Source organism: Strix uralensis, chromosome Z (genome assembly GCF_047716275.1).
Source record: "Strix uralensis isolate ZFMK-TIS-50842 chromosome Z, bStrUra1, whole genome shotgun sequence".
Lineage (NCBI taxonomy): Eukaryota > Metazoa > Chordata > Aves > Strigiformes > Strigidae > Strix > Strix uralensis.
In genome coordinates this window covers 30,355,924-30,382,676 of record NC_134012.1, presented here as the reverse complement: position 1 = coordinate 30,382,676, position 26,753 = coordinate 30,355,924, and the positions used below count along the sequence as shown (strand labels likewise).

Here is a 26,753-nt window from a genome sequence, read left to right as displayed (position 1 = left end):
CGTCGGGCGGGGCCTGCGCCGGCCGCGGGCGGGCCTGCCCCTGCCGGCCTGCCCCTGCCGGCCTGCCCCGCGGGGGGCCCGCCGCCGCGCATGCCGCCCGCCGCGGCGATGAAGTGCCGCAGCCCCCCGCGAGGCCCGGCCAGCGGTTATGGCGCCGAGGCGCTCCCGCGTGTCTCTGCTCGGAGTACCGTGTGTAGGGCCTCTTCCGTGCCGGCGGAAGGCCGGCCACCTCCCTGGAGCCTACCGCAGGACGCTGACAAGTTACGCGTGTGTATAGATCTATAATATCGGTATTTTTAGAAAAATAAGGACAAGGCGCCCGCGAGGTGCGTGCGCAGGAGCCGGCGCGCGGCCAGCGCTGCCAGGCGTTGTGAGGGACGCCGCCGGACGCGCGGCCACCGAGAGCGCCGCCGCCCGAGGGGGCGGGGCGGGGCCGCGCGCCGCGGCCGTTGGGGCGCTGCGGTCGCCGTGGCAACGCGGGTCGGGCCGGGCCGGGCCGGGCCGGGCCGGGCCTTCGTCCCGCTCAGCCGCGTCGCCGCCGCCCGGCCCGGCCCGGCCCGGCCTGGCCTGGCCTGCTGACCCCGCCAGCGCTGAAGGTCGTTGTGGAGCTGCAGGTTCAGGCGGTGAGGCTGCGGGCAAAGCAGGGTGCTCCGGGCGGCGGGTGGCCCCAGATAGCCGGCGCGGAGGGCGACGGGGACGCGAGGGTGTAGAAACTTGTCACCGTGTTATTCCGGGACCCTGAGGTGCCGCGCCATACAACAAAGCTACACAGACAGGAACAGGTGTGTATGTATCTACATGTGTGTATGTGTGCATGTACGTATATTGCATTTGAGTATTTGTGCATATATATCTGTGAACGCACCTTCAGTTCCAAGAGCTCCTGGGGAGCTGTCTGTTTTTTAACAGCTTGGTTCTCGTCTGGGAATGGAAGTTAACGTAAAATGAGGACATACCTTTGCAGTGGTAATAGCCCTGTGAAGATTAAAACGTGCCCTCGTTGTAGCAGCAGTTTCCCATCTGTGGGTTATCTAACTCTTCCTCCAGGTATAAAGCCTGGTAGAGTGTGCAAGAAAAAAGATAGATTAAATGTGAGGTTTTTCTTGCTGTGTGATGTTTATTTAATGGAAGGGTTACTGCCGTTGTGAAAATGGATAATACCAAGCTGTTGCTCATAACGGGTCTTCTCATCACATGTAAGAAAAAAACGGTGATTTTCAGTCATTCAGTTCCTTGTAGGTATCGAATGTTTCTCTTGTGCATAATGGTCTGTGAAATCAGTCCCTGTTACATGAGATGATGAACAAGAAAAGTCAAAAATACAAAATGAGAGCACTCCCAATGATAGATCTTAGTATGGCACCCTTTTGAGATTATCAGTAATAAAGCCAAGGGCCTACTGAATCCCTTCTGAGATAGAGTCCTCTCTATGTGTGTAAGACTGAACTAAGGAGCCTCGTGTGAATGTATTTTTTTCTTTCCTTACTTGTCCTAGTGTGTTTCTGTCTGAGAAACATGACATTTCTCTCTGTGTGTGCATCTTGGGTCAACCCAAAGAGACAGAACGCCTTCCTCCTGTTTTCCCTCTCTTGTTTCATGAGAAGGGTGCTTTGAAAAGGTGACTTTTACTTGTTAGGTGCCCTTGAGCTAGAAAGTCTAATGTCTTAAGCCTTGGACAAGTTATAATTCATGTATAATCTTATTTCTCTTTACAACTGAGAGGTGTTTCTTGTTTCACATATATTTCTCCATGGTGAGATTAAGTCTTAGGCCCATTCCTGGAATGGAATAGATTCCAACATTTCTTTAAGATTTTATGGTCTGGAGCTTTGACAGCAGCGGTTGTGAGAGGTCATCTCTCACATGGACAGTTCTTGCCTAATCTCACTAATGGCAGCAGTGTATATGAGAGTACCTGAATTCACTCTGTTTAAGATATGATTGTTCTGGAAGCAATATGATACCCCAATTCTAATATGGTTATCACCTATTCAAGATTTTTGTCATTACAGCAGACACGTTATGTAAATGAAGATCCAAATAAATGATAGGCTTTCCTGACATTTTACATGCCATACTAACCCCTGGAACTAGTGAGAACAGGAGTCTTCAGTGCGTTTTTCCTGTACTCTGTGGTATGCTCATTGGTTCTGGTTCTGGTGAATGGTACTTTGTGTTTGAAAATTGTTTTTTAAAAAATGGTGTAAGACAGAATGGCTATGTCTATGGACAAGGAACACCATGCTGAAGCCACTGCAAAACAGGAGTAGATGAAGTTTAGAGGAACAATGTCTTTCTTATTGAATTCTTTCACTCTTTTCAGTTCTTTTTCAAACTATCTGTCTCTTTCTCAAAAATTCTTTGGGTCTAGTTCACAAGAGGCCTTTCCTTGAGGGACACAATTACTTTCCCTTTCCCCCTGTGGTTATTATTGACATAAGTGAAAAGTTACATAGTTAATACGTCTGAAAGCTACAAAGTATAATTTTCATTAAGCCCTTATCTCAAGGGCAACACAAGGGGTACTCAAGGGGAACACAGCTCTGAACACATGACTTTTCAGTCTCTCTGCAGTAAAAGCCCATAGCCGTGTTCTGACCAGAAGTGGATAATATAACCCACTTCTGTAGAAGAGTAGTTACTTGTACATTTAGCTAGTCATAGGAGAAGCATCAAAGTAATTATCATGAAGTAGATGTTGATAGGTAAGTTCATCTTTGTCTCACCTCACAGTAATGTGTTTTTGTGCCTGTGACCTTCATTAGTAGGTGTTAACTAGCATGAAGCAACACATTTTCTTAGGGAAAACATGGCTTTGCACAGCTCTCTCAAGAAAAGACTATTGCTAAAATATTGTTTGAAAACACCGATATCATCTGAAGAAGGATGTTGGCACATTCAAAAGCATCAAAAAAGCAGCAAGTATTGATAAATAAGTGGGATGCAGCTGAAGGCAGCTTCTTTAGACAGGTAGAATGTCCAGCATGAATACTCAAATAAAATCATTGGTATCAAAGGGGTCAGAATTGCACTCCAAGGCATGAGAGGAGTATCTCTGAATAAGATGTAATTCATTGTAGTAAAATAGACAAGAACTAAATGCAGGCAAGTGCATTTGAATTTGTTTCTTAAAAGACATTTCATAGATGGTATCTTAATTCGTTTTATTTTTATAAGATATTTGGACAATCTTTACGTAATACATAGAAACATACAGGAGAACTTCCTCACACTTTCTCATTTGTCTATAATACCTGTGGAAGATTACCTGTGCTTTAAGGGCCTTGCAGTTAAGGTTCTTAAGTTTTTCTTTTAGGATATGTTCTATAGGTTTGGCCAAGAATTTAAGTGTTTTCCAAACATAAATTTCCTAATCGTACTTATGGTTCTGCTATTTTACAGTTCACAGAATTGCACTTACGGTACTGTAAACATGGTAATTTTTCCCATGAAGTACAGACTGTTCTGAAATTGACATGGATGAATATGCAATTTCGGTGTTAAAGTATTTTTCCAAAAATATTGTGTAACTTTAAAAATGTAAATGACAAAGTATACAAATACAGATATATAATATTAGTTTGATTTTGCTTAGTGGCAGCTTGACAAAGAATAGGAGAATTATTTTGCATAGTCATTAAAGTGTTCCTATGAATGCTGGATTGTTAAATTAGTTGGTGTTATAATGAATTTGTTTACTTCCTATTGTTTTCCTGAAGGTATTTGAAAGGGCCACAGATTCTGCTGCAGTAACTGAAATGGTTGGAAGTAAGTATGATTTTTAAAATGCTTGAATAGTTGAATAACTAAAAATGATGAAGTAGGTGCATGTATTCACATTGTCTGTTTGCTTGTCTGACTGTCTTTCTAAAGTATGTGATCTGGTACACATTGTTCCCCTTGTATGTTGCTCTGAATTGAGCCCTTTGAGTGTCAGCCTCTGTGACCTCCCCTTGAGTCAATTACATGATTTTTCCTTTCTTAGGCCAGGCTGTGTTCTGACACCTAATGTAACACTAGGCTAACCTGACAGGTCTGCTTTTTATTTTTTCCATCAGCAATTCTTTATTTTGAAGTCTGTGACGAGTCATGAATTTAATGACTAGGCAGTCTTTTAAGAGCCAAAATCTTATTTATTGTTGGTAGGGGGGCAGTGGGAGAGACAAAAATTATTTATAACAATGGTCTATCTACATTCTGTTTCATCATTGCAAGTAACTTTTGGCCAGACTTTTTCAGTCATACCTACAGGAGCAGGTCTTGTATTAATTTAAAAAGTTTTCATCCCTTAGCTTTAATTCAGTTAGCATTCCTTTGTCGTTTCTGGGTCTCAGGTTTTTCTCCTTCTGGAACAACCCACTCTTGTAAAGCAAATGGATGGAGAGCTCATTTCTTTGCTTCTTCATTGCTACTGCTTCTGTTTTCTCCTCCTCTTTGCATAAGGGTAGGGGAAAATATAGTTTGAAGATACTGTAGTGTGACTTTTCTGTCACTTCTTGTAGAAGAACTGCTAGAAATGCATAATTCAAAGTTGAAGGCAAGTGAACAGATTTTAATTTTTTTTGTTTTTTTTTTTTTTAGTTAGAGATCATTAGTTTCTTTTATTATTTGTCATGGCATTACCTGCGTTGAAAGACAAACTGGAAGTCCTTTTTCACACCATTTTGGAAAGTGTCTTTTGGGCCACCCTGATCCACCAGGAAGAGTAGTGTGCAAATGGGGCTGCTAATCAAACAGTGAAGAGCTGTGTACCTTCTCTGTAGTTCAAAGGGTTTTGCTCACCTTTCTTCACAATATTGTCTTTACGAGGAAATGCTCTGGGGCAGTGCTAGTACCTCAAACATGTATTTTGATCTTGCTGGCCTTGTGCATCATGTTTCCCTTCTTGCACAATTTATACCTATTCAAAGAGCAGACTAAAACCAAATTACTGCTTTTCATAGCAAAATTGCTTTACAACTGTTCTTTGCTGGTGAGTTTGCCACAAGTCTTTTTTAGCTGCAGTGCCTTGTTTAGTCACTTCTGATTCTGCGGTTGCAATGAAGGACTTGAAGTGTTCTGATTATAAGGGGGACGCATATGCAGTGATTATGTTTTTAATCCTCTCCCTTTAACTGTTATTTTTAAGGGAATATCACCAAAAATAGAGTTCTCCACAAGAACAACCATTATGGAGCTTCCACTTCAGTACAGAAGGAAGAATTATGTAAGTATTTATGGTAAGGATGCAGACCTCGTGTGATGGTTTAGCCTCTGCCGGGGTCTGAGACCACGCGGCCGCTGCCCCTCCCCCACAAAGGGAGTGAAATACAAAGCCCCAAGACTGAAATAAGGAAAGGTTTAATACAACAGTGCAATAGCAACACAACAAACAACAACAATAACAGTAATAGTGATAGCAATGAACAGAGCAAAATAGCTACCAAATACAGCAGTTTGAAGCACGATGTACAAAACCACGAGTGCACCGTGCTCCGCGCCAGGTATCTGAATAACCCGGCTAGAGCTTCCCCCCCCACTGCTGGGGAAACTTAACCCTATCCTGGTTAAACCAGGACACCTCGTTACAATTTTATAACCTTTGACTGCATCTATTTGAGTCTGGCTTTACTGTTGCCTTTGTATCTAGATACCTTAGGCAATAACGGTAGGTAAGATTTAAGGCTATTCTAGGGGTCTTAGATTTTGTTGTAACAAGAGCAAATCTGACTGACTGAATCAAAGCCATCCATTTCTCAGTTTGTTCTCTGCTATCCCGAGTGCTCTTATTTCCTAATTATTAAGCAATTCATTCCAGGGAAAGCCCACAAAACCAAATAACCCTTGCATTGCTTTCTATTGAAGGTAAGATTGAAGCAGATCATGTTCTCTTGATTTGATGGCATTTCACTACCTCCTATCTTTTGCCGACAGCGGTTTATATCTAGCTTTTACAAATGTTTCTCTTTGCATGCTTTTTCTTACTGAAGTCATGCTTCCCCAATTTATGATCACATCCTCTGATCCAGACTGGATTGCAACCAGTTAGTCCTTCTCTGAGAAAGTGCTACCAGTGCTTTCTGTGCTTTGTTTAGTGGCTATAAATATAGTAGGTTATCTATTAGATAATATCCTAACTCTGCCCCATAGAAGTCAGGATTTCAGTATTTTAACCAAAGTTCTGTATTTTCTAAGCTCACAAGTGTTTTCTGAAGTACTTCATCCTTCTCTGAGCTCTGTGACAGCCAGGGAACAATCTTTCAGCATTGAGCCCTAGATGAGACGCTATAGAACTGAGATAATGTGGAAGGAGATAGGATATAGAAGCCCATGCTGACTTCTGTCTGATTTTGACTTTGCCACACTCCAACGCAGAATCAGAGATTCTTCCACGTTGTACGTATAAAGATCCAAATTCTGCTGTCATATGATCAATTCCTACTAGACTAATTTCTACTTACAGCTTTGCAGGGGGTTGCAGATGGCTTGTACCTGTTTTTACTAAGGGAACTGCATGACTGTGAATTTCTCTGCCAGGACCAAAAGAGAACAAAGAGTCAAAGATCCTCAAAATAAAGGAACCGAACCCTAACACAAAGCAAGACATCAGTTGAAAAGGGAAAAAAGCTATGTGAGGCATAAAAGGTCCTTAGAATCACAAACTTCTTCTCTAAACACTAGAGACCACATCTGTGAACTCTGCAGAGAAAATCAGCAGCAGCCATCAAGACTGAGCCTGGGGTCTGCTGAGCGCAAATCAGAAAACGGGAATAGGCCACCATTTGTAGTCAGACATAAAACTGCTGTAGTGCATTGGGAAGGTGAATTTTTGTTAGTATTCATTTCAGCATTTTTGTTTATCCTGTCTTGAACTACTGGATCAGCAGAAGACTGAAGAAATTTAGCAACAAATTTGAAAATAGAAACAACTATTTTTTTGTTTAGTATGTAACTGACCTGTCAAACCCACTGACAGCTGGTGGAAATCAGGTCAGTCAGTTAACAACATTCAGGAAAGGAAAAGATATTACAAACAAAGAATTCAAAGACACATTTAGATACTATAAAAATATAATACATTTTAACCCCCCACTTTTCTTTTGGACAGAAACCGATCTGTACATTTCTGTACTTGGTAAGGAATCTGTGGGCAGTTTATTTCATATTTTTGAGACAGTCCTTCTGCTTCCTTCTGAAATCTCTGGGACTGGTTATACTTACTGACAGGCCAGTAAACTGAGGTACCTGATGATACGGTAGTGATTGTCAGTCCCCATGGTTCTACGTAGATCCATCAAAGTCTTTTGCTAGTCACTGAAGTTAGTCGATGGTGTTTCTGGGGTTTCATCATGTCTGGTTTCAGCTGGGATAGGGTTAATTTTCTTCCCAGTAGCTGGTACAGTGCTGTGTTTTGGATTCAGCGTGAGAATAATGTTGATAACACGCTGATGTTTTAGGTGTTGCTAAGTAGCGCTTATCCTAAGTTAAGGATCTGGCAGTGTTCTGCCAGCGAGCAGGTGCACAAGAAGCTGGGAGGGAGCGTGGCCAGGACAGGTGACCCGAACTAGCCAAAGGGCTATTCCATACCATAGGACGTCATGCTCAGTACATAAACTGGGGGGAGTTGGCCGGGAGGGGCGGATCACTGCTCGGGCATCAGTCTGCAGGTGGTGAGCAATTGCATTATGCATCACTTGTCTTTTCCTGGGTTTTATTTCTCTCTCTTTTTGTTATATTCCTTTCCGTTACTATTATTACTATTATTAATATTATTATTACTATTATTATTATAATAGTTTTGTTATTATTATATTTAATTTTATTTTATTAAGCTGTTCTTATCTCAGCCTATGAACTTTACTTTTTTTCAATTCTCCTCCCCATCCCACTGAGAGAAAGGAGGAGTGAGCGAGGGGTTGCGTGGTGCTTAGTTGCTGGCTGGGGTTAAACCACAACACACCAATAAACCCTTGAGTTCAGCCAGTAAGGAGTTCTCTCAGAATGCTTCAAAGCACTCACAATTACTAGGACAGTGTTCTTCTGACTATTTGCCTGGTGTAGAGAGAGGAAAACTGTGTTTTTCAGGTGATCAGTACCTCCAGGCTAAAGTGATAGCTATGTAGAGTAACTTAGGTTTACCTAAGTCCTGGTCTTGTATTCCACAGTCCTGTTCCAGTGTGCGTATGTTTTACCAGCCCTATATTTAACGTTCATGTGTGTTTTAAGTGTTTCCACAAATATGTTAATCTGTGGCAGGTTACATTCTTTAAATCCAGCTTTGCATGAGAATCATGAAATCATTCAGCTTGAGACGGACCTCTGAAGGTCACCCAATCCAAACCCCACTTAAAACAGCTCCAGTTAGATTAAGCTGCTTAAGGCCTTGTGCTGTTGAGTTTTGAGTATTTCCAGGTACAGAGATTTCATAGTCTCTCTGTCGGGGGAGGCAGCAGGTCTGCCTCTAGTCTAACTGAAGAAGAATTTAACCTTGACGAGATTCCAGTGTATCCATGAGAGGCCAGAAAGTCCCGAGAAGTGCCATGGAAACAAGATTGGAGAACTAAGATAAGAAGAACTGTCCTGACGATTCAGGTGAGAAACTATCACCCAATCATGAACTGTTAGTTACTAAAGTAAACCAATCCTGTATGAACACCTACTTTGAAGAAGGTTATAAAAAGGCTCGTTAGAACAATAAAGGTGCTTTTGCAGCCATTCTGGTCATTTCACACAATCTGATGTTTGTCGTGTCTGTCTCTACTGCAACAAATGGTGACCCCGACGTGATCGGGTGAAGTGATCATTTAAAGGCAACGTATTCTGCGGCGGGGAGAGCTGCGGAGAAGTATAACGGCGGCGGGAAGAGCTGCGGAGACGGAGCCCGGTGTAACTGAGAGCAGAGGGAATCTGCTCGGTCCGGACCTGAACTTCGACACCTAAAAAGGTGAGCCACCGGGAACGGGACTGTAATTATGGGGCAACAATTAACAAAAGAAGAGGAGATGATTTTGTCTACCTGGAAAGCCCTATTAAAAAGAAAAGGGGTTAAAACCTCAGAACAAAGCCTGAAAAAGATTTTGATATGGAGTAAGATGCAAGGCTTTGAAGCCACAACAGTTACTGCATTCAGTGTGAGTGCATGGCAAGCAGTAGGATTGAAAATATTGGATGAGGTCTCTAAAGGACAAAAAGAGGCATGTGAGTTGGCAACCACATGGCGTCTATTAAGCGAGACCCTGAAGGAATGGAAAGCAGAATGTGAGGCGAATGATGAGCAAAAGAAAGATGAGAAACCAGAAAATGTTAGGAAGGGGAGAGATTGTGACCAAGGGGCAAATGAAGCCGATGCCTCAGCGTTGGCGATAGCAGGCAGGAAACCCCTCACGGGCAAAAGCAGATCACGCCCTCGCCCACCTCCTCCTCCTCTGCCATTAAATTTTTTGCGGGGCGATGAGGGCCCCCCACCCACCTAGCGCTGCAGCGGCAGCCCCTAGCGGCGCAGCAGCAGAAGGGGTGATTCCATCGCCCCCACCCCGGAGCAAAATCCGGCGAATAACACAGAGCGGGAGAGTGAGAGCGAAAATGAAAGTGAGGGAGAAGAAGCTTTAACTGCTGCTATGCGAACTCTGCATATTACAGATAAACCCATAGTGAAAAAAGCCCAGCCATGGACTCTCCGTCCATCCACAATAACTGTAGTCCCAAGATCCCCTGATCGATTTTGGGAGGGAATTAGGAAGTATGCTGCTGAAGCTGGCAACTGGGATCTGGTTGAACGCCTCAGCCCGTACTCTCCAACACCGGCATGTCCAAAGCCTGTAGATATAGCAGCAGAGGCTCCTGGTGCATTCCCTGTTTACAAAGCTGCTGCAGGCACAAACGAGCACGATGAGCACAATCCAATCGGCTGGGAAGTGGTGCAGGATTTGCAGAATAAAGCACAGAAATTTGGAATCAATTCTCCTGAGGTGATGCAACTTAGTCGAATAATCAGCACAGATTTGCTGTGTCCATATTGTGAGAGATGAGAAACCAGGCCTGTGAGAAACTAAGAAAAACAGCCTGAGAAAGCAAAAGTTGAGGCTGATCGAAGAAATGCCTCAAACACTCGCAAGACAAAACTATGAGTCACAGGGTGCATTCTGTGGAGGTCGAAGCTGATAAGGCTGCCAGAATAACACAAGATGGGACTGGAGGAGGGAGCCCTGTGAAGACAGGACAGCTCTGCTCTGGTGCACCTGGCCAAAACTTCAAGGGCCATCTGTCCGGTGAATGACCTTTGCTTCATTATCCACAAAATGCATATTAAAGTTAACACCCCTCAATATGCTAACGAGGGCTAACATGATCATGCTAATTACATCATCCCATGAAACACCTCACCCCTCCCCGTACATGGGATACGTAGGTATGTGGGTCGACCTAGGGGATGGACCCAAGGAAAGTGGGTATAAATCAAGAAGGGGGGGGGGGGGGGGGGTGGCACGCCCCAAGGAGAGAGAGTGCAGTGAAGCGAAGAAGACGGATGCCAGCGAAAAAGACAGATGTCTCCTGTGCCTCCCGGAACCCTCAGTGGCGGGATCAGCGCAGAAACCCAGACCGGTGATCTGTGTTTCCCCATTCCCTCTATCTCCCTCTTTTCCCTTTCCTATTAAGAAATGCAGGGCATATTATATTGCTTGCCACAACTTGCTATATACTTAGCCAACTATCGTGTGTTCAATTAGTACATTGTGAGTAGTTAATAAATGTTTAGACTTGGAGACTTGTTGTCCGCTCCATTGGGGATTTGCGAATCTGAGTCACTTGTCCCCCTCGTCTGAGCGGGACGTGACACATATGACGTTACACATCTCGCACAAGTGCTGTTTCAGCCCGTGCAATTACAAGTGTTTCAATCTACTTGGAGGCAGATGGCACGCGCGGCCACGCAGAATAATTTACGACTGCCACAGGATGACCCGAGGCTAGGCCTCGGAGAGGATGCTTTGCTTGGTGAGGGGCCGTTTAGTAACCCTCAATTGCAAGCTACATGGCCTCCGATTGTTCTTGAACAGGCACAACATATAGGAATTACAGCATTAAAGCGAACCATGGGAATGGCAGCTCCAAAACAAAAATACATTGCCATCCGCCAAGGCCCCAGAGAGCCCTTTTTGCAGTTTGTAGAAAAAATACCTGCCGCACTGGAAAAACAGGTAGAAGATGAGACGTCAAGGCAAATGTTGTGCAAACAGTTAGCAAAAGATAATGCTAATGAGGACTGTCAAAAGATAATACAGTCTTTACCGGGAGATCCTTCTATTCCTGACATGGTGGCTGCGTGTTCTAAGGTTGGGACAGTGGAACATAAGGTGGCTGCTCAGATGGCAGCACAAGTGGCCGCCCTAGCTACTGCTCTGAATATGAGAAATTCAGGGAAATGCTTTGGGTGCGGCAAACAAGGGCACATGAATGTAGCCTGTCCAAACAGAACATCACCAGGTAAACAACCGGTGAACATCCTACCGGGAACTAATTGCAACAAATGTGGAAAACTGGGACATTCTGCAAAACAATGTTGTTCCAAATTTCATGTTAACAGGCAGCCACTACAGGGAAACCACAAAAAGAGCGCGAAAGGGCGCACGAGGACAACAAATCCCCTCCCGACAGCCGGCCAACTCCCCTCTGCGAACAGCTATCAGCCGCAACAACTGGCTCAGCAGGGTTGGATGTATCCACCGCCGACACAGTAACTATAGTCACCAAAGACATTGTTAAGGTCCCTCTTGATGAGAGGGGTCCTATAGGACGAGGACTGAGTGCATTGCTACTAGGAAGATCAAGTAGCACGTTAAATGGGCTGATTGTGCATGTAGGAGTTATTGATGCTGATTTTACAGGTCAAATTTGCGCACTGGTTTCAACCCCCTACCTACCAGTAACAATCCTAAAAGGTACTCGCATTGCTCAACTTATTCTTTTTCCGAGTTGTGTTTCAAAAGCAGAACAGTGACTGCGATGCGATGGAGGCTTCGGCTCTACGGGACCTCCTCAAGTTTGCTGGTCTCAGACTGTTTCATCATCCCGACCACATATGACGTGCACGCTGTCGAATCACGGACAATCGCTGACCACAGTAAGGCTTGCGGGGCGCCTGGACACCGGAGCTGATGTGACTATTATTTCTGATTATCTGTGGCCATCCACCTGGCCAACAGAGGATGCGGGTGCGGGGGTAGTGGGGCCGGGAGGATCCGCGCAAGCAAGGACGGCAGCCACAGCAGTTCTGATTACGAATCCTGAAGGCCAACAAGCAGTCATTAAACCATATGTGACGGCAGCTCCCCTCAATTTATGGGGGAGGGATTGCTTGTCACAATGGGGGGTGAGAATTACCACGGATTTTTAATGGGGGCCACTGTGCTGCAGGGTGTTAGACAGCCCACGCTTGTTTTAACTTGGTTAACGAATAACCCTGTGTGGGTGGATCAGTGGCCCCTACCAGTCGAGAAATTAAAAGCCCTGCAAGAATTGGTGGCAGAGCAGCTAGCTGCTGGACACACTGAACCCTCTCAGAGCCCATGGAACACTCCAGTGTTTGTAATAAAAAAGAAATCAGGAAAATGGTGATTTTTACATGACCTGCGGCAAGTCAGTGCTGTCATGGCTACGATGGGGGCTCTGCAACCAGGCATGCCTTCACCTGCCATGATCCCTCAAGATTGGGAAATCATTGTCATGGACCTTAAGGACTGGTTTTTTACAATACCATTAACCTCTCAAGACAGAGAAAAATTTGCATTCTCTGTGTCTTCTGTCAATCATGCAGAACCCGCAAAAAGATATCAATGGAGAATTCTGCCGCAGGGCATGAAAAATTCACCAACAATTTGTCAATGGTTTGTGGCACAAGCTTTGTCACCTGTAAGGGAAAAATTCCCTACCAGTTATTGTTACCATTACATGGATGACATCCTGTTAGCATCAAACAGCAAGGAGCAGTTGAATGACATGAAGAATTTAACCAGAGATTTGTTACAACAATATGGATTAGTTATTGCCCCTGAAAAGGTACAGAAAGTAGAACCCTGGAAATATCTAGGAATGACAGTTACAGGTAAGCAGGTAATGCCTCAACCTGTGAAACTTAACCTTGAAGTTAAAACCCTTAACGATGCACAGAAATTAATGGGATCCCTGAATTGGATTAGGCCCTATCTCAGACTGACCAATTCGCAACTGCAACCTTTATTGGAATTATTAAAAAATTCCAATGATCCAACAGAACCCAGAATATTAACTGAGGAAGCATTAAATGTAATTCACATGGTGGAACGATCTATACACGAGAAATTTGTTTCTTGAATAGATCTTTCTCAATTGGTACAACTCTTTGTACTAATTAACAGAACTGTACCATGTAGTGCTTTAGTGCAGTGGAATTCTGAGTGGGATGACCCATTACATATTTTGGAATGGATGTTTCTGTCATTCCGACCACGAAAAACTGCTCCGGGACTGTTTGAGCTCATTGCTGATGTAATCATAAAAGCCAGAAAACCATGTACAGAACTAACAGGGCGTGACCCAGCTACGATTGTTTTACCTGTTCAAAATTGGTATTTTGAATGGTGTTTGGCGAATAATTATGAGCTGCAAGCAGCCATGGCAGGCTTTCAGGGACAGATATCATATCACCTACCATCACACCCGCTGCTGAAATTTGCTCGAGAAGTACCATTTGGTCAGAAAAATTTAAACCAACCAGAACCAGTGAACGGCCTTACTGTTTTTACAGATGGCTCAGGAAAACCAGGTAAAGCAGCAGTAGTATGGTATGAAAACAACAACTAGAACAACAAAGTAGTATATCAAAATGGTTCTCCACAAGTAGTAGAGCTGCGTGCAATGGCTGTTGTTTTTTCTATTTTCTCCACTCCTGTAGATATTGTAACTGACTCAGCATATGTAGCTAACTTAGTTTCTCGACTAAACAAAGTAGTTTTGACCATGTCAGACAATCAATTATTATTTGATGTACTTTTAGAACTCCGGAAAAGTATTCAACTACGAACAGAACCTTATTTTATCATGCACATCTGTAGTCATACCACTTTACCAGGATTTTATACAGAAGGTAATCCCAGAGCAGATGCTCTTGTTTCTACTATGACTCTGAGTACTGTTCCTAACATAAAGCAACAAGCTGTATTATCACATCAATTTTTTCACCAAGAATATCGAGCTTTACGACGGCAGTTCAGCTTGTCTCATACTGAAGCTCGGTCCATTGTAGCTACCTGCCCTGATTGCCAAGGAACTCACACACCAGTGTATTTTGGTACTAATCCCAGAGGTATGCAGGCTTTACAGATTTGGCAAACCGATGTTACTCATATAAATGAATGTGGCCAACAGAAATATGTTCATGTTTCTATTGATCCTTATTCTCATGCCTTGGTAGCAGCAGCACATAATGGAGAAACAGGAAAAAATGTAATTCGACATTTCCAAAAGGCTTTTTCTATGCTTGGGGTGCCACACCAAATTAAAACGGACAACGGCCCAGCATATGTTTCTCAGAAAGTTCAAACATTTTTTTAATTTGTGGGGTGTTACTCATGTTACAGGAATTCCCCATTCCCCAACAGGACAAGCAATTGTTGAGCGTGCACATGGCACCCTGAAGCGGCAGCTTCAAAAACAAAAAGGGGGAATGATTGGGGAACCACCACAGGCATGTTTGGATAAAGCAGTTTATGTTCTTAACTTTCTCCATTATGGGGACAATTCTTCTCTACCTCCTCTTTTTCAGCATTTCTCTTCTCTTTTTTCAAAACAGGATTTGCAAAAGGGCGTCAAAGTGCATGTCAGAGATCTAATTACTGGCCAGTGGAGTGGACCATGTGAGCTATTAACCTGGGGCAGGGGTTATGCTTGTGTCTCTACAGATGCCGGCCCTCGCTGGGTTCCTGCTCGGTGTGTTCGGCCTGTGCAGGAACCTGCATCAGGGTGAAGGATGGGTAGTTCCACAACCCAAGCAGAATGTCTGGGTAACTTTGGCAAACATGACACATCAAGAAACCTTGTGCCTCTCTACTGCGAACCCGGAAAATCCATTCTCCACGTGTTTGGTGGGATTGTCAGTAGACACATGGCCAATCCCACAAACCCTTCAGCCTTTCTCTCTTTGCAACTCTCCAAAAAATTGTATAGATAATTGGAATGGTGTATATAGTCACCTTCCACAGGTTACGCAAGAACCCCAAGAACTAGAGTTGCTAGGCTCTGTCATAATGGATGCTTGTGTGTTCTTTAATTACTCTTATAATACTTCCACACGGAGAGGGCAAAATGTGAATGCAACTAATGCTGCTTATCATAACTCAACCGCTTGGTGCAATTATACCTCGACTGACATCTCACGGTCTTCTGACGTTCCTCTTGCATTACCTCCTGGTGTGTTTTTAATCTGTGGAGATCGTGCCTGGGGAGGCGTTCCATCTGAACTGAATGGAGGCCCGTGTAGCCTCGGACACCTCACGTTATTAACACCAAATGTGTCAATGATTCTGAGTATGACTCGAAAACATAAGCAAGTCCAAAGGACTGTTCATCAGTTTAGCAGTTCTTGTCAAGATAACATTGAATTCTGGAATCCAGGCCAGATCATAACAGCCTCCATATTGGCACCAGGAGTTGGCGTTGCGAATGCCTTAAGAACTTTAAATAAGTTGGGATGCTGGCTTAGCAAACAAACTAATGCTGCCTCTTTAGCTTTAAGTGGCCTTTTAACTGATGTTGATAGTGTTAGACACGCTACGTTACAGAATAGAGCTGCTATTGACTTTTTGCTTCTAGCGCAAGGACATGGATGTGAAGATTTTGATGGAATGTGTTGCATGAATTTGTCTGACCACTCAGAATCTATTTTCAAAAGCATACAGCAGCTAAGGGATGGTGTCAAGCGTTTAACAGAAGAGGATGGATTAGATTGGTTAACAAGGATGTTTAAAGTTTGGGGACTTTCTGGATGGTTGATATCTCTGGTCAAAACTGTGGGGGTCGTGATCTTGGTAATTGTGACCGTGCTTTTAATGTTGCCCTGTCTTGTCAGTCTTCTGCAAAGGGCCCTGCAGAAGACTGCTCTTGCAATATTTCTAGCACAAGTACAAAAAGGGGGAATTGTCGGGGGAGGCAGCGGGTCTGCCTCTAGTCTAACTGAAGAAGAATTTAACCTTGACGAGATTCCAGTGTATCCATGAGAGGCCAGAAAGTCCCGAGAAGTGCCATGGAAACAAGAAAGTAAACCAATCCTGTATGAACACCTACTTTGGAGAAGGTTATAAAAAGGCTTGTTAGAACAATAAAGGTGCTTTTGCAGCCATTTTGGTCATTTCACACAATCTGATGTTTGTCGTGTCCGTCTCTACCGTGACGCTTCTCTGCGCTGACCACCCTCATGGCAAAAAAAGAAGCTGTCCTTGTATCTACCTGCAACTTATGCCATTTGTTCTTGTCCTTCCCCTAGGTGTCTCTGAAAAGAGCCTGGCTCAGTCTTCTCTACATCCTTGCATTAGATAGTGATAGACAACAATACAATCTCAGAATCATGGAATTGTTTTGGTTGGAAGAGACCTTATGAAACCATCTAATCCAAGCCCCCTGCTTGAGCAGGGGCAGGTAGGACAGATTGCCCAACCATGTCCAGTTGGGTGTTGAATGTCTCTGTTGATGAAGACTCCCCAACCTCCCTGGGCAATGTGTTTGACCAGCCTCACAGTAGAAAAGTGTTTTCCTGTGTTCAGGTGGAATTTCATGGTTTTTAATTTGTGCCCATTGCCTCTTGTCTTGTCTCTGGGCACCACAGCGAAGAGCTTGGCTCTGCACTCTTCGTTCCCACCCATCAGGTATTTATACACATGAATAAGATCCCCCTGAGTCTTCTCTTTTCCAGGCTGAACGGTCCCAGCTCTTTCAGCCTTTCCTCATACGAAAGACGCTCCAGTCCCCTAGTCATCTTTGTGGCATTTCGCTGGACTTGGTCCACTAAGTCTATCTCTTTCTTGTACTGGGGAGCCCAGAACTGGACACGGTACTCCAGCTATGGCTTTGCCAGTGCTGAGTACAGAGGAAAGATCACCTCCCTCCACAGGATTGCAACGCCCTTCCTAATGCAGCGCAGGAGGCTGTTGGCTGCTTTGCCATGAAGTTGCATTGCTAGCTCATGGTCAGCTTGTATCAGTGTCTATAGTAGGTCCTTCTCCTCAGAGCTGATCTCCAGCCAGTCAGTCCACAGCATGTACTGGTGCCTGGGGTTATTCCTCCCCAGGCGCAGGACTTTGCATTCATCCTGTTAACCTTCATGAGATTTCTCTCAGACATCCTTTTGTTTGTCTTGAGTTCTTCTGAATGGCAGTACAACAATCTCATGGATCAGCTGCTCCTCCCAGTTTTGTACTGTCTGTGTACTCACTGAGGGTGCACTCTGGGTCATTGGTGAAGATGTTAAACAGTACTGGCCCCGGTATTGACCCCTGGGATATACCACTAATGACTTGCCTCTAAGCCAGTGATCACAACGCTCTGAGCCGGGCTGTTCACAGAAGCACAGAATCATCTAGGTTGGAAAAGACATTGAAGATCATCTAGTCCAACCATTAACCTAACATTGACTGTTCTCAACTACACCATATCCCTCAGCGCTATGTCAACCCGACTCTTAAACACCTCCAGGGATGGGGACTCCACCACCTCCCTGGGCAGCCCATTCCAACGCCTAACTGGAAAGAAATGCTTCCTAATATCCAGTCTAAACCTTCCCTGGTGCAACTTGAGGCCATTCCCTCTTGTCCTGTCGCTTATTACTTGGTTAAGGAGGCTCATCCCCAGCTCTCTGCAACCTCCTTTCAGGGAGTTGTAGAGGGCGATGAGGTCTCCCCTCAGCCTCCTCTTCTCCAGACTAAACAACCCCAGTTCCCTCAGCCGCTCCTCGTACGACCTGTGCTCCAGACCCTTCACCAGCTTTGTTGCCCTTCTCTGGACACGCTCGAGTAATTCAGTGTCCTTTTTGTAGTGAGGGGCCCAAAACTGAACACAGGAATCGAGGTGCGGCCTCACCAGTGCCGAGTACAGGGGTAAGGTCACTTCCCTGTCCCTGCTGGCCACGCTGTTGCTGATACAAGCCAGGATGTCATTGGCCTTCTTGGCCACCTGGGCACACTGCTGGCTCCTGTTCAGCCGGCTGTCAATCAACACCCCCAGGTCCCTCTCTGACTGGCAGCTCTCCAGACACTCCTCCCCAAGCCTGTAGCACTGCTGGGGGTTGTTGTGGCCCAAGTGCAGCACCCGGCATTTGGCCTTATTGAAACTCCTACAGTTGGCCTTAGCTCATCGCTCCAGCCTGTCCAGATCTCTCTGCAGAGCCTCCCTACCCTCGAGCAGATCAACACTCCCACCCAACTTGGTGTCATCTGCAAACTTACTGAGGGTGCACTCGATCCCCTCGTCTAGATCATCAATAAAGATGTTAAACAGGAGTGGCCCCAAAACCGAGCCCTGGGGGACACCACTCGTGATCGGCCGCCAACCAGATTTAATTCCGTTCACCACAAGTCTTTGGGCCCGGCCAGCCAGACATTTTTTACTCAGCAAAGCGTGTGCCCATCCAAGCCATGAGCAGCCCATTTCACCAGGAGAATGCTGTGGGAAACGGTGTCAAAAGCCTTACTAAAGTCAAGGTAGACAACATCCACAGCCTCTCCCTCATCCAATGAACAGGTCGACCTGTCGTAGAAGGAGATCAGGTTTGTCAAGCAGGACCTGCCTTTCATAAACCCATGCTGACTGGGCCTGATCATCTGGTTGTCCCGCGTGTGTTGTGTGATGGTACTCAGGATGAGCTGCTCCATCAGCTTCCCGGGCACCGACGTCAAGCTGACAGGCCTGTAATTTCCTGGATCATCCTTCCGACCCTCCTTATAGATGGGCGTCACATTGGCCAATTTCCAATCCGTCGGGACCTCCCCGGTCAGCCAGGACTGCTGGTAAATGATGGAAAGCGGCTTGGCGAGCACCCCAGCCAGCTCCTTCAGCACCCTCGGGTGTATCCCATCCGGTCCCATAGACTGGTGTACGTCTATGTGATGCAGCAGGTCACTGACTATCTCCTCCTGGATTGTGGGGGGGTCGTTCTCCCAGTCTCTGTCTTCTGGCTGAGGAGGCCGGATTCCCTCAATACAACTAGTCTTGTTATTAAAGACTGAGGCAAAGAAGGCATTAAGCACCTCAGCGTTTTCCTCATCACTCGCTGCCGTGTTTCCTCCTGCGTCTAGCAGGGGACGGAGGCTCTCCCTGGTCTTTCTTTTGCTGTTGACATACTTATGGAAACACTTCTTGTTGTCCTTGGTTGCTGAAGCCAGATTAATTTCTAGCTGGGCTTTAGACCTCCCGATTTCCGCCCTGCACAGCCTCACAGCATCTTTGTAGTCATTGTGAGTCGCTAGCTCCTTCTTCCAAAGGCTGTAAACTCTCCTTTCCTCCCTGAGTTGCAGCCAAAGCTCCCTGTTTAGCCAGGGTGGTCTTCTCTGTTCAGGCTATTTTAATCTGCCTCACTGTGTGCTTGTCTAACCTGTACTTTGTCAGCTTTTCTGTAAGGATGTTATGGGAGACAGTGTTAAAAGCCCTACTAAAGTTGAGGTAGACAACATCCCCTGCTCTCCCCTCATCCACCAAGCCAGTAACCTCATTGTAGAAAGTTATCAGGTTGGTTAAGCATGGCTTCCTCTTCATAAATCCATGCCGACTCTTCCTGACTACCTCCTTGTGCTCCACATGTTTGGAAAAATGGCTTCCAGGATTAGTTGCTCCATTATCTTCCCAGGGATTGCAGTGAAGCTGGCCAGTCTGTAGTTCCCTGGATCTTTCTTCTTGCCCTTCTTGAAGATAGGAGTGACATTTGCTTTCCTCCAGTCTTCAGGAACCTCTCCCCGTTGCCATGACCTTTCAAAGGTAAAGAGTGAACTTGCAATGACATCATGCAGCTCCTTCAGCACTTGTGGGTGCAACCTCTTATGCCCCATGCACTCACGCATGTCCAGTTTGTTTAAGTTCCCTGGTTTTCCTTTTGCTGATTAGGTACATTTGGAATCCTTTCTCGTTCCCCCTCACATCCAGAAATGTTGCCAGATCCACCTGCAGGTGGGCCTTGGCTTTCCCGGTGCTATCGCTGCAAGATCAGACAGTGACTCTCTACTCCTCCTGGGTCACCTGCCCCAGCTCCACTCCTTATGCACTTGCTTTTTATGTCTGAGCTCTTTTAGGAGCACCTTACTGTCTTGTGTCAGTCTCCTGCTGCCTTTCTTTGATTTCCTACTGTTGGGATGGAGCTTTCTTGATCTTGGAGGAGGTGATCCTTGAATATCAACCAGCTCTCATGCAACCCTCTTTCCTGGACCATATTCCATGGGATTTTTCAAAGCAGCTTGCTGAAGAGACTGAAGGCTGCTCTCCTGAAATCCAGGGTTGTGTTCCTGGTTTTTGCTTTGATATTGTCCTGAACTCCAGTGCCTCCTGGTCACTGTAGCCAAGGCTGCCCCTGACCTTCACATCCACAACCAGTTCTTCCTGGTGTGGATTAACCAGTAATGTAGCATCCCGTGATCTTATTGAAATATCCGTGCAATATTTAGCAACAGAAACAGACTCCTAATCTTGCTGACCTGAATTTTGTCTTCATACTCTTTGCCATCTTACTGCCAGACATGTTAAAAAAGAATGATTAAATCACAGAATACCTCAAGTTGCAAGGGATCTATAAGGATCATCGAGTCCCACTCCTCTCAGGACTACCTAAAACTAAATCATATGACTAGAAGAGCATCGTCCAGATGCTCCTTGAACTCTGACAGACTTGGTACCGTGACCTGGGGAGCCTGTTCCAGTGACCAACCACCCTCTCAGTGAAGAGCCTTTTCCTAATGTCCAATCTGAGCTTCCCCTGATGCAGCTTCATTCCATTTCCTTGTGTCCTATCGCTGGCCACCAGAGAGAGATCAGCACCTCCCCCTCTGCTTCCCCTGAGGAAGTGGGCAGTGAGACCTGCTGAGATCACACGAAAGCTCTAGCCCGCATCTGGCATTGGGAAATACTACCAGTCCTTTGAGGAGATTTCTGTTTTAGCGTGGAAAGCAGAGAAAGTGTAGTGACTAGATGTTGGGACTATTGGTCTAGCACTAAGGAGCCATCTATTGATGTAATCAGTGCTTAGAAGAGGGAAAAAGCAGTCATTTTCCTCCTTGGAAGCAGGGATCAAGCGAACAGGAATTAGGAGATGTTTCTCTGAGGAAGAAAGAACCTGCCTCTCACAGTAACAACTCTGATTGCTTCCTTCATAGCAGCATTTCTTAACTTCCAGAAGAAGACACCTTGCTTTAGAATGATTTTCGCTGCAGAGAGTTGAGGGCCAGTACAGGAAACTGAGAGCAGAAAAGCTGTTCTTGTTTCCAGAAATCATATGTCACTCCATATTCCTAAAACTTGTGTACGTTTCTTGCTGTACATTTTGTCCTGAAATGTTATGTTTTCTGGGAAGTCTCTAGTTATGAAATGAAATCTAAAAAGCAGAGCAAACTGGTTTTTTAGTGGAGGTGATTTTACAAAACATGTTTGCATCATGCAGTGTAGATGTTTTTGCACTTTTGACGAGGAAAAAAGAAAGAATAAGAAAGGGAGGGTGAATGAGTTTATTACTGTCTGTGAAGGCTGGAGATGCTTTACATTAGAGCAAGTTTGTGTACGTTAAGAAGTGCATCTTCCTATTATTTCTTCATTTTCAGGTGGAGAGTTCTAAATCATTCAGTGAATTAACCTTGCTGTTACCTTACCACAAGGTGAAGCAAAGTGTGAGATCAGCAAGAGATTCTCTTAAATTCCTTGTGAAACGAGGTACTTGTAATTTGCTGCCAGTAATAACAGAACGGGGCTAATACTGACGTTGATATTACCACCCATCTCAAACAAGTCTTTTTAAAAATACCTGCAGGCTCGTGCTGTTTTTCAGTTCAGATGGACTGTTCACAACAGAAAACACTGTTTGGGACGGACAGGTAGCAATATCTGGCTAGAAGGGGCAGAATGTAAACATGTACGTGGCAAGTACGTGTATGTTCCAGCAAGTGACTTCCCAAGTGTTAAGCAGCATACGCCTCTGAATAAAACCGATCTTGAAGTCACTTCAGGAAAAAGGGGATCCCATTATCTTTCCTCTTCACGGACTAAGGTTGCATGTTTTACTCCAGTTCTTTGTTGTTTCAGTGAGGATCTCTGAAGGCCCTCATCCAAAGTCCATTCACATTAATAGAAATACTTACGGGGGGGGGGTGGCCGAATCCTTGCATCAGTATGAAGTCGTGCCAGTTTTCATGTGTCATCTGTTCTGCCCCTTGTCACATGCAAACGATTCAAAATCCAATCAGCATATTGGGAAATGACAAAGAAGTCATACAGTCCAGGAAGATCTGTGCACTTCTGTTCTGAGAAATAGCTTGATAGAAATCAGTCCTTTTGCATGCGTATTTCTTTAGAGTACCCAGAAGTTTAAGAGGCATTATCACATGGAGGCAATTGCACAGTAGTAGTTTTTCTCCAGATGGAAAGACTCTTAACACAAGTACATGATGTAACTGAGGTTACAAAGAGCATCTCCTGAAAGAAACGTTTTGTGTGGTCTCTTTTTTACTTTAGTGCTAATCTGTTGAAAGTGCCAATGTAAGATTAATTGCCAATAACAGTCGCTGAAATATTTCTTTTTTTTTTAGCTTCATCTTTTGATAACTGTGAAGCATCAAATACCTCAGTTAAGGTAATTCATAGAATCTATGCCACAGGCAGGGACACCTTCCACTAGACCATGTTGCTCAAAGCCCCGTCCAACCTGGTCTTGAACACTGCCAGGGAGGGGGCAGCCACAACTTCTCTGGGCAACCTGTTCCAGGGTCTCACCACCCTTGCAGGAAAGAACTTCTGCCTTATGTCTAATCTGAATCTACCCCCTTTTAGTTTAAAACCATTACCCCTTGTTCTTTTTTTCCCCTTTTTAAAAATGGGGCTTATGTTTCCCCCTTTCCAGTCAGAGGGAACTTCACTGGACTGCCACGACTTCACAAATATGATGGATAGTGGCTTAGCCACTTCATCCACCTGTTCCCTCAGTTCTCGTGGATGCATCTCATCAGGTCCCATGGACTTGTGCACCTTCAGCTTCCTTACATGGGCTCAAACCTGATCTTTTACGGTGGGCGGTTCTTCATTCTCCCAGTCCCCGCCTTTGCCTTCTGCATCTTGGACGGTGTGGCTGGAACCCTTGCCAGTGAAGACTGAAGCAAAAAAGTCGTTGAGTACTTCAGCCTTCCTCATAGCCCAGGTAATAACCAGGTCTCCCGTTTCCTTCCAGAGAGGGCCCATATGTTCCCTAGTCTGCCTTTTATCACCGACGTACCTACAGAAGCTTTTCTTGTTGCCCTTGACATCCCTGGCCAGATTTAATTCTATCAGGGCTTTGGCCTTCCTGACCTGATCTCTGGCTGCTCGGATAGTTTCTCTGTACTCCTCCCAGGCTACCTGTCCTTGCTTCCACCCTCTGTAGGCTTCCTTTTTATGTTTGAGCTTGTTGAGGAGCTCCCTGTTCATCCATGCAGGCCTCCTGGTGTTCTTGCCTGACTTCCTTTTTGTCGGGATGCATCGCTCCTGAGCTTGGGGCAGGTGATCCTTGAATATCAACCAGCTTTTTTGGGCCCCTCTTCCCTGCAGGGCTTTACCCCATGCTACTCTGCCAAGCAGATCCCTGAAGAGGTCAGGTCTGCTCTCCTGAAGTCCACGGTAGTGATCTTGCTTTTTTTAATCAAGAAATAACAAGTAGAAAGTTGTGACTTTCTCTTCTGTCACTACGTATTCTAATGGAACAGTTCCACGAGGAGGGCTGGTGGTTCAGAAGACAGTAGTGGGTAATTTGAGTTATCTGTCATAGAGAAAATGTGGGGGACATGATACTTTGGCACAGGGAAGATGAAAGCCCTCCAGAAGTAAGCAAAGGTAAAAAAAAAAAAAAAAAAAAAAGATAGAAAAAATCACCCCAAATCCTTAATTTTGCAAAACAATAGTGATAGACTATGCTGAAGTTTTCCTGCCCAGCTTGACTGTTTACAGCTGTTTACATCTTTACAGACCACATTTTAGTAAAAACTGTAGAGCAGTCTAGCTTCTAAGTGGTCTACAACTAGGCCAAAATGGAGGAGACCAAATGGCTCTTTGCCAATACCTGCATCTCACTTGGAGGCATAGCAAGTAACAACATACTTGTGTCAGCACTAGCCTAACTCGCTTGACTATCATCATCAGCAAAACCAATGTAATATGATCTTGAATGGGAGTTTCTTGTGCAAATACAACCTTTGGTCTGGGATTCCTTGTACCGTTGCTAAAGAAAGTCACTGCTAGCACACTAAAAGACCTGAACTGACTTGAGACCAGGTCAGCATTTTGTCATATGCTGCATTGCTACATCAGACTACATGGCAGTTGTACCCAGGAAGTTGTATCTGTGTCAAATGTGCAAAAGTCTTTCACACAAAAGCTGTAGCTGGGACACATCGTTAGAGCAATATAATAGAGGGTTGCTTCACTCTCAGTCGTGAATTAAAACCTAGCTTAGATTAGCAGTAGCAGAGAGTAATTAGTATTGATAAGGAAGGGCTCTAGAGCCATTGCTCTGCATCTGCAGGTACAGCCATGCGCTGGAAGGTTTCGTGTCCTGACCATCTCTGACGTGTACTGCTCAACCAAAATACTGAACTTGCAGTGGAAAAGAATGTTTGCTCTTCACGTGTATTATTCTTGGTCATTCTCTGCTGTCATTCATGGGCTATCCTCTAGGTTCAGTCAGACTCCAGCCTTTGTAGCAAGGGACTGGGAGAGCCAAATATAATGGTATTTCATCTGTTTTTAATGCCTGCTCATTAATAATTGAACTGGCGTCTGCGGTAACATCAGAAAGAACATTGAATGGACAACAGTGAAGTAGTAATCATCTAAGGTAATTACAGCCAGAAGAAGGTTTGACATCTAGTCTGGGCTAAACATCTCAGCTCTTGCCACAGACGGTGGAAAGATGGTGATTTGTTCTTTCATAAAATCACCATCTCAGGCAACTGGGGTATATCATATACTAGCAATTCTTACCTCTCTTCACTGATTATCTAAAATGGACGACTAGTCAAAACTGGATGCCAAGCTTTCACGTGGGCAATGTGAGGCGAGACGAACAGCACACGTACTAACCTGCAGTCAGTACTACCAGGGGAGCCAGATTAATTTTGAAGGGAACCACACCACAACTCATCACCTGTTCTAGACACTAGAATTGGCCTTCAGCCATTTTCTTTACCCTTCTCTGAGTAAAGGATCCTTGAAAGGCATGGGATGTGTGTCTGATGAACGTCAGGTTTGCAAAAGTAGTTATGGAGACACAGTTTTAGGCCCTATCAATTAATGGTGTTGTTTTTCTCTCAAATATCAGGCATGCTACTAATTACGTCTGATATCAAAGATGAGATCAAACAGTCTTTCAATACCTCCCCACTCCTCAGTGAACCAAACCACGTTCATCACAGAGTGGGCTGCTACTGTGTTTCTTTTCCATTGTTTAGCCACAACCCACTTGAACTCCCACTTTGCAAATGAAGGTGAAAATGCAGGTTTTGTAAAAACCTCTCTCGGGGCGCTTCTGTATGGCACAGATTCCTTCCCGTAATTCCCTCCCATGTCAAGGGCCAGCACAACTAGTTGGGAGGGATGCGCATTAGCCTAGTGCAGCAAAGTAAGCTTTTGTACGTAAAGACAGGAGCAGCTTGCTCGTGTTTCCTGTGGTGTCCTACCCTTTTACGAATGAGATAGTATCTGGCTAAAATAACGAGTTTGATTAGCTTCTGTCAGCCACTCATCAGCATGAGGAAATCTGCATGTGTTTGTTAATTATGGGCCACAGTTTTAGGGGCTTCTGTTTCATGTGCCTCACCGTGGGTCTGCATACCCGGTTTATGTTTGGCATTATGAATTTTCGGCTTACCTCTGTTATCTGTCTTATTCTTCCTTTCCATAAAGTGGAGGGCAACTTCTCCCTTCCTTTGTCTCCCCAGTCGCTTTCTTTTGCTATGTCATGTGTCAATTCTCGTTATGGAAATTTGCTTCCTTATTCCCCAGATGATCAAGGCACCATTGGAACAGGCTACTTCTGAACATGATTCATCATCTCTTGGAACAGATGGACCTGAGGGTTGCTTGCATTATCCTCCCAGTCAGAGGGATTCAGCTTTTCACCGTGCAGCTTCATCTGCTACCTCCCAACACCTCAAGTCACCAAATCCTGTTGGGAGTCCCTCTGCTTTTCAAAACACGTATCTAATTCTTAAGGAAATCAGTTACCTGAGTGACTTTGTGCTGTGAGATCACAAGCTGAATGACCAGAAGGACTCACTTTCTGACTTCTTGGGCAAATTGAACTCGTGATTCTCAGATAAACTTCAGCAGAAATATTGTGATAACGCTTGAACGCATATATAGAAAAGCCATGGTTCACCTAGCAAGTCTCCTTCAGTGGCCAGGACTAGACAGTTCAGAAGAGGGCGTGAAAACCCACGTAGAATACAACTGTGTGAAGAAAATACCCTGCAGACAGATTTTGTCACCCCTGTCAACTGATACTTGTCTCTATGCCCTGAAATGTGAGATTTATG

General features: G+C 44.9%; 1 protein-coding gene across 22 annotated transcripts; it reads left to right on the top strand.

The window, feature by feature from the left end:
• Window positions 1-29: 29 nt before the first annotated feature.
• SPATA6L (spermatogenesis associated 6 like) lies at window positions 30-26,538 on the top strand. Of its 22 annotated transcripts, XM_074856653.1 has the most exons (7): window positions 547-782; window positions 3,720-3,768; window positions 5,129-5,206; window positions 6,443-8,571; window positions 8,777-8,923; window positions 11,564-12,100; window positions 14,916-16,370. In XM_074856653.1, the coding sequence occupies exons 6-7, from the start codon at window positions 12,059-12,061 to the stop codon at window positions 16,227-16,229; spliced, it is 1,356 nt and encodes a 451-aa protein (XP_074712754.1). In that variant the 5' UTR covers window positions 547-782; window positions 3,720-3,768; window positions 5,129-5,206; window positions 6,443-8,571; window positions 8,777-8,923; window positions 11,564-12,058; the 3' UTR covers window positions 16,230-16,370. The 22 variants fall into 22 exon arrangements, 20 of the variants coding, with proteins under 20 accessions (XP_074712765.1, XP_074712768.1, XP_074712772.1 ...); XM_074856655.1 differs by lacking the exon at window positions 547-782 and adding an exon at window positions 36-260 and having other exon boundaries at window positions 6,443-8,923; XM_074856652.1 differs by lacking the exon at window positions 547-782 and adding an exon at window positions 36-267 and having other exon boundaries at window positions 6,443-8,923.
• The last annotated feature ends 215 nt before the right edge of the window (window positions 26,539-26,753 follow it).

Coding starts and splice junctions, on each gene's coding strand:
- SPATA6L (XM_074856655.1), top strand. CDS start 12,059: ATGACGTGCACGCTGTCGAATCACGGACAATCGCTGACCACA. Junction 12,101..14,915: donor ACGGACAATCGCTGACCACA/GTAAGGCTTGCG, acceptor GTGTCTCTACAG/ATGCCGGCCCTCGCTGGGTT.